This window comes from Rana temporaria, chromosome 13 (genome assembly GCF_905171775.1).
Source record: "Rana temporaria chromosome 13, aRanTem1.1, whole genome shotgun sequence".
Lineage (NCBI taxonomy): Eukaryota > Metazoa > Chordata > Amphibia > Anura > Ranidae > Rana > Rana temporaria.
In genome coordinates this window covers 41690053-41697866 of record NC_053501.1, presented here as the reverse complement: position 1 = coordinate 41697866, position 7814 = coordinate 41690053, and the positions used below count along the sequence as shown (strand labels likewise).

Below are 7814 nucleotides of genomic sequence, written 5' to 3'. Positions count from 1 at the left end.
ATTTTCATTAAAGTGGAGGTTCCATAAAAAAAAAAACTATTTTGCTTTAAACTGTAGCTTACGACGAAAAATCTGGAAATGCCTGTTGCTATGCGGTCCCATGAAATCTGCCTTTGAAACCACCTAGGATTCTGACATCATCTCCCTCTAATGCTCCTGGGAAATGTGTCATCATTTCCCAGGATGCAGTGCGCTCTCCAATTATCACTCCCCATCCAAGACTTCCATCTTTTTTCCTATCTTTTTTGAATATCTATGCGGATCGGCGGCGGATTGTAAAATAGTAAGTGACCGGATTTAAATTATAAAAACGCAGGATGAAAGGACATACATTTCAAAAATGCTAATTGTGGTTGGAACCCCGCTTAAAATTGCAGCCTCAAAGCACAATTTTTCCAATATGCGACTTCTATAGTGTCCTCCATTTACAAAACCTTCTTAAAAGTAGAATCATTCCTTTCATAGCAACCAGATTTGGTTTCATTTAATGCACCATAATCGATATCTGAAAGATGAACCATGCACCCCTAAGTCTAATATAGTGTTAGCAATGCCCACCCATAATGATGCAGACAGGTCATCATCCTGTAATCTGTTGCTCCAGACCAGGGGGCCTACAAACTTTTCAGTATAAAGGCCAATAGTAGATTTGCAAATATCTGGGGTAAAAAAAAAAAAAAAAAAAGGAAGAGGGAAGAAGTTTTATAAATTAGACCACCCCCCCCCCTCTTACATCAGGGTCCCCATCATGGCCTCTGTTGACCTGAATCCCCAATCTGTGCACACTGATGAAATGCCACTCACCCTAGCCACAGGCAGACCCCTGCTCTAGACTCAAAGATTAGAAACCCAGAGTAGCCAATGAGGTTTTTGCCCTCATGCATTAACTTAATAGAATTAAGAATATATTAGAAAAGAAAAAAATAGTTTTCACTTTTTTTTTTATAAATATATTGTTTTTATATAAAAAATAAATCATGTACATTTACAATATATACATTGTGCAGTTTATTTTTCTGATCACATCCCTCCTATTCTGAGAATATTAGTAATCAAATTCTCATCAGAAGATTTTCAGCATAATGTTTATGTATTTGCCAGTTCTGGTGTCAGACTTCTTCATCCATAAATGTTAATAGGAATCCGGATCTTCTTTTCTCCAGTATTTTAGCTCCAATGCACATTATAACCTCATTGAGAAATGACTCGGGGGTCACAGGTCTTCAACCTCAAGAGTTCAATGTTCTCTGGACTCTCCTCCACATCCTGGCTCTTCTCATGTGATGGTCTTGGGACAGCACAAGCACCTTATCAGGCTCTAGAACTCTACAGTGGATCGGTCGCATCCTTTGAGGTCTAGGTAAAGGATTCACTGGTCCTAGTGCTGGACTCCCTTGTACAAGACAAGATTTGCCCTAGTACATCTCTAAAGTCCTCTTATGCTAGATCCTTCTAATTCAGACCTTGGCACATCAACTTGCAGTCATCGTACATATACTGGAAAATAAAAAAAAATAAAAAAATACATTAGATTACATGAAAGAATACAAAAAAAAAAAGTCTTAATCAATGTGTGTCAAAGGGCCTACAGACATAAGGCTGTGACTATGTGTGATGGAGCACTATAGGTAAACAGGGGCCTCCTTGACTCGCTAATCTCCAACTGAAATGCAATTTACCTAGTGACAAGGCATACTAGTGCTATAAATGTCCAAACAATACATACATTGGTTTAACCCAAACTATATATTTTAAATGCTATCCCTACCTGCTTAAACCACTGTGTAGCCAGATAGTTTTGGGTTCCCTGGGTATATGGGCCCTCAATGTCCACTGATAAGTTTCTATCTCCCAAACCTTTGCTACAGCAGCACTATACTGCAATAAGTATTCACCCAAGCCAAAGCAAACCCACAAATGCCTAATGCCCCAAGCCATCATGGCAGTGGTCAGGGTCAGGGGGGGGCAGGGTGGAAATCTCCCCTGGGCTGGTGACACTTTGTACAGCCACCGGCCGCCACTACGCGGACCCTGATGTAAGGGGGGGGGGCCTCTGTGCGGACCCTGACGCAAGGGGGGGGGCCTCTGTGCGGACCCTGACGCAAGGGGGGGGGGGCTCTGTGCGGACCCTGACGCAAGGGGGGGGGGGCCTCTGTGCGGACCCTGACGCAAGGGGGGGGGGGGCCTCTGTGCGGACCCTGACGCAAGGGGGGGGCCTCTGTGCGGACCCTGACGCAAGGGGGGGGGGGGCCTCTGTGCGGACCCTGACGCAAGGGGGGGGGGCCTCTGTGCGGACCCTGACGCAAGGGGGGGGGGGCCTCTGTGCGGACCCTGACGCAAGGGGGGGGGGGCCTCTGTGCGGACCCTGACGCAAGGGGGGGGGGGGCCTCTGTGCGGACCCTGACGCAAGGGGGGGGGGCCTCTGTGCGGACCCTGACGCAAGGGGGGGGGGCCTCTGTGCGGACCCTGACGCAAGGGGGGGGGCCTCTGTGCGGACCCTGACGTAAGGGGGGGGGCCTCTGTGCGGACCCTGACGTAAGGGGGGGGGCCTCTGTGCGGACCCTGACGTAAGGGGGGGGGGGCCTCTGTGCGGACCCTGACGTAAGGGGGGGGGGCCTCTGTGCGGACCCTGACGTAAGGGGGGGGGCCTCTGTGCGGACCCTGACGTAAGGGGGGGGGCCTCTGTGCGGACCCTGACGTAAGGGGGGGGGCCTCTGTGCGGACCCTGACGTAAGGGGGGGGGCCTCTGTGCGGACCCTGACGTAAGGGGGGCCTCTGTGCGGACTCTTGTGATCATGAAAAATCTTAGACTGTTTTCCTTGATCCATCACTTTTCCACGCTCTATGGGCCACTTGACTGGACTTGTCCCCCAGGCCTAAGGCTGCCAGCCCTCCCCGGGTCAGAGTGCAGCACAGGAAGTATAATCTATAAAATAATCAGATTCCAATAATCACCTCATCATCTGAATGTTCTGATTCGGAGTCCGAACTGTCCTCGTCCTCACTCTCTGGAAGGTACTGTAAGCTCTTCTCGGTCACAGACAGTAGGTGCTGCTGGATTTGAGAGTTATTCCTTCCCCAGGTAAGTTGGCATGGCGAGTAGCCTTGGTATGTAACTTTGTTCACATCGGCTCCGTTCTTGAGCAACAGAAACATCAAGTCTGGGTTCTGTTTATCCACAGCCATGTGGAGAGCTGTGCGCCCATTGCAAGGCTCCTGCAATGATAAATAAATCCAATGCTTAATTAAAAAGCCAAAATCAATCCCTACAGGTCACTGTGACATCACTTCTTCAACCAACAGGTAAGTTGCCAAAAATGTATTAAAAAATTTACCTGAGCATTAACATCTGCTCCCAGACTGATCAAGTGTTCCACAATGGCAAGAAAGCCTTTACTGGATGCTAGGTGTAGACATGTATGACCTGTGGAAAAAAGCAAGCAATGATTAAGATTCAAATACCCAGATAAATAAAATTATAATCTCTCTCTTTCTTGTTGCTGGCTAGTAATATTGCCATTACTGAAATGTGATACATACCATCATAATTGGAGCACTGCAGAAGAGAGGGAATCTGGAATTTGCTGTATTGTACTATGACGCCAACTCCGCGTAGGGATCCCCGCTCGCAGGCAATGTGTAAGGCGGTATTTCCGCGGTAATCTCTGACTTCCGGGTCGCAACCAGCTTGGAGGAGTTTTTCAGCAATTTCAGCTTCCTCTGTGATTGTAGCCACATGAAGTGGTGTCTGTAAACAAAACGACAACATTAATGACCATATTCCAAATATATTATTATGTATCAAATCAAAAAAGGAGACATAGTTTGGCCTAGCGTAAGTATATAGTACTTAGAGTAATATGGAGGCTTCCCATGCTGACCTTTCCCATCGCTGGTCCAGTGGCTTCAAACGCATGTTGAGTCACAGTACCATCAGGAGTTCTGGCTTTTCAGCCACCATGTTGGTCCCAGATCAGCAATTTAGAAAGAACTAAAGCCAGGGACAGCCAGGTAACTAGCATTTTTTTTTGATGGTCAGCAATGGCAGCCTTCATGTGCCTTCCAATACAAGTTTGCTAGTTTTTGATATATCAGAAATATGAAAGGTATAGGTCAGTGATGGCAAACCTTGGCACTCCAGATGTTTTGGAACTACATTTCCCAAGATGCTCGTGCACTCTGCAGTGTAGTGGAGCATCATGGGAAATGTAGTTCCAAAACATCTGGGGTGCCAAGGTTCGCTATCACTGGTATAGGTCATGGGTCTTCAAACTACGGCCCTCCAGTTGTTCAGGAACTACAATTCCCATCATGCCTAGTCATGTCTGTGAATGTCAGTTTTACAATGCTTCATGGGATGTGTAGTTCTACATCAGCTGGAGGGCCGTAGTTTGAGGATCCCTGGTATAGGTGCTGCCAACCGCAACCAATCACATCCCAGCTATCGTTTTCCAAACAGAGCAGGGGGAAAAAAAATGACAGCTGCAACCCGATTGGCTGTAACAGCAACACACTCTCCTCTCAATGCTTTCTGAATAAAAGTGACATCCTATAAAAGCGCAAGCGCTCATTAGGAGAATCAGGATCCAACGGTATTTACCTGGTGAAGGTTATTCTGGCAGTTCAGATAATATCCATCTCTGTATGATCTCTTGATTGCTTCTCCTGCAAGATCTTTAGCCCCATGGATAATTGCGAGGTGGAGAAGCCTGTAATATAAAGAAAAGAAAGGGTTTAAAGTGACGGAATAAAATGGGAGCGATAAAACATTCCATAGTCATTCCAATGTACACAATCAATTAGCACCCAGACAATACAATGTAACAATAGAAAATGGTTTCAGGTCAACTCAAAACTTTTTTTTTTTTTCTTTTAAATGCTTTTATGTAAAACTAATAAAGGAAATGTGTCACCCATTTCCTCACCCTCTATTTGTCAATACCTATGTAGTCATTTCAGTGTCAGCTCGCAGTTATTTCCCCTCCCCCAGCGCAGTCCAGGATTGTGTAAGCTGGGGTTTTTTTTCTTGTGTGTGTGTGTGTCTCTAGATATGCCTGTTGTTTTCCGCTTTCTCATGTATGCAGTTGTGTCCCTGGCCACCAGCCAGGGACTTTCCGAATAGCTGAGCTCTGCCCTGACTGGCTGCCCCACCTCTGACAGCCAGCCAATCGCAGGGAGGGTACACCAAGAGCCTGCCCCTCCCCCACCCCTTCAGCTTACAAAGAGAGGAAGGGAAAACCCAGACAAATATGGCGTCAGCACAAAAAAACCCCACAAAATGTAATCTCTAAATAAACACTTTTTAAAATGCCAAAAACAAAATGCAGAATTAACCCCCAGATAATACACCATAAAGTATCACTAATATATATATATATATATATATATATATATATATATATATATATTTTTTTTTTTTTCTTCTTATATTATTATTATTTTTTCCCCCCTTATGGCAGATTGAGAACTTAACGCTACATGATTGCTATAATAAATGCACCATGTTCAAGATCCTGTATACAGCAGGTTCCATCAACATTTTGCAGTAGATGCCATATAGGAGATGACATCATATAATGCAAGAATAGACACCTAAAGTCCTGCAATGCCTTACAAGGCAAGCCTTGCTGCATTTTGGATCATCTGAATTAAATAACTAGAGACTAGTAGAAAATATTAGGAGATTGCATTTAAATTCCCTGTATGCTGGAACACTCTGCAGATCAGATCTCCCTCTCTGCACCCCCCCTTACAGATCAGATCTCCTTCTCTGCACCCCCCTTACAGATCAGATCTCCTTCTCTGCACCCCCCCCCCCTTACAGATCAGATCTCCTTCTCTGCACCCCCCTTACAGATCAGATCTCCCTCTCTGCACCCCCCTTACAGACCCAATCTCCCTCTCTGCACCCCCTGTAGATCAGATCTCCCTCTCTGCACCCCCCTTACATATATATCAGATCTCCCATTCTGCACCCCCTTTATAGATCTGATCTACAGGGGGTGCAGAGAGGGAGATCTGATCTGTAAGGGGGGTGCAGAGAAGGAGATCTGATCTGTAAGGGGGGTGCAGAGAAGGAGATCTGATCTGTAAGGGGGGTGCAGAGAAGGAGATCTGATCTGTAAGGGGGGTGCAGAGAAGGAGATCTGATCTGTAAGGGGGGTGCAGAGAAGGAGATCTGATCTGTAAGGGGGGTGCAGAGAAGGAGATCTGATCTGTAAGGGGGGTGCAGAGAAGGAGATCTGATCTGTAAGGGGGGTGCAGAGAAGGAGATCTGATCTGTAAGGGGGGTGCAGAGAAGGAGATCTGATCTGTAAGGGGGGTGCAGAGAAGGAGATCTGATCTGTAAAGGGGGTGCAGAGAAGGAGATCTGATCTGTAAGGGGGTGCAGAGAAGGAGATCTGATCTGTAAGGGGGGTGCAGAGAAGGAGATCTGATCTGTAAGGGGGGTGCAGAGAAGGAGATCTGATCTGTAAGGGGGGTGCAGAGAAGGAGATCTGATCTGTAAGGGGGTGCAGAGAAGGAGATCTGATCTGTAAGGGGGTGCAGAGAAGGAGATCTGATCTGTAAGGGGGGTGCAGAGAAGGAGATCTGATCTGTAAGGGGGGTGCAGAGAAGGAGATCAGATCTCTTCTGCACCCCCTGTAGATCAGATCTCCTTCTCTGCACCCCCCTTACAGATCAGATCTCCTTCTCTGCACCCCCCTATAGATCAGATCTGCTTCTCTGAACCCCCCTTACAGATCAGATCTCATTCTCTGCACCCCCTGTAGATCAGATCTATAAAGGGGGTGCAGAGAGGGAGATCTGATCTACAGGGGGTGCAGAAGAGATCTGATCTCCTTCTCTGCACCCCCCTTACAGATCAGATCTCCTTCTCTGCACCCCCCTTACAGATCAGATCTCCTTCTCTGCACCCCCTTACAGATCAGATCTCCTTCTCTGCACCCCCCTTACAGATCAGATCTCCTTCTCTGCACCCCCCTTACAGATCAGATCTCCTTCTCTGCACCCCCCTTACAGATCAGATCACACCCTCTGCACCCCCCTGTAGATCAGATCGGGCGTTCAGTGCCCCTCTATGCTGCACCACCTGTTCATTAGATCGGACTCTCTGCACCCCCTATAGATGAGATCGGGCACCCAGCACACACACACAGTCCAGGCCGGGTGACTTACGTATCTCCATCCTCGTTGGCCTGAAGCTTCCATGGCTCGGGCTCGTAGTCCTGTGGCTCGGCCAATCTCGGAATACAAATGTTCTTGACGCCAGTGACGATGCTGTCATAGTCCTCCTCTTTCAGGGAGTCCAGGCCGCTGTCGGTGCGATCCTCGGTGTTCTGGAAGTGCTTGTCCTTGCCGTGTATCCTGAGATCTCCATCCACCCCCATATTCCCAGAGTAATCCACAAAGCGGGCAGACATGGTGATCCTTCTCCAACGATTCAACAACAACAATCCAAGGAAAGTACGATGCTGTGTAGATGAGTAGTCCGGTAGGTGCTCCGTGCTCGGTGTATATAGAGAGGAGTGAGTGCCGAGGGCTGAGCTCGCCGCTTTTCTCATACAAGGGAGCGGGGAATTTTCCGGGTGGGCGGAGCTCTGTGTTCTCTGCACTCATCTATGTACTGTGTACAGATCAGGCCGGGAAATTCCACACAGACACTCACCATAGAGAAAACCAGAGCCAGCCTGTTCTGAGGAAAACTTCCACCTCTCAACAGAAATTCCCTTCTCTACGGAATGTTCAGCATTTCTCAAATGTCTGCTGCACAACCCCTTCCTCCATTAGCTGGGATTGTGTGTGTGTGTGTG

The 7814-nt window shown here is 47.5% G+C and overlaps 1 protein-coding gene across 1 annotated transcript; it reads right to left on the bottom strand.

Annotated features, from left to right (window-relative positions):
* Nucleotides 1-984: 984 nt before the first annotated feature.
* NFKBIA (NFKB inhibitor alpha) lies at nt 985-7574 on the bottom strand. The gene is made up of 6 exons (XM_040333864.1): nt 7180-7574; nt 4601-4709; nt 3541-3748; nt 3336-3424; nt 2956-3216; nt 985-1497 (listed from the first exon to the last, which is right to left on the bottom strand). The coding sequence occupies exons 1-6, from the start codon at nt 7563-7565 to the stop codon at nt 1453-1455; spliced, it is 1098 nt and encodes a 365-aa protein (XP_040189798.1). The 5' UTR covers nt 7566-7574; the 3' UTR covers nt 985-1452.
* Between the last annotated feature and the right edge of the window lie 240 nt (nt 7575-7814).

Excerpts from the sequence above, each read along its gene's own strand:
- NFKBIA (XM_040333864.1), bottom strand. The coding sequence starts at position 7,565 with ATGAGAAAAGCGGCGAGCTCAGCCCTCGGCACTCACTCCTCTCTATAT. Across the intron at positions 3,217-3,335 it reads GAGCAGATGTTAATGCTCAG|GAGCCTTGCAATGGGCGCAC; the intron begins GTAAATTTTTTA and ends TTATCATTGCAG. Across the intron at positions 1,498-2,955 it reads CAGAACATTCAGATGATGAG|TATATGTACGATGACTGCAA; the intron begins GTGATTATTGGA and ends TTTATTTTCCAG.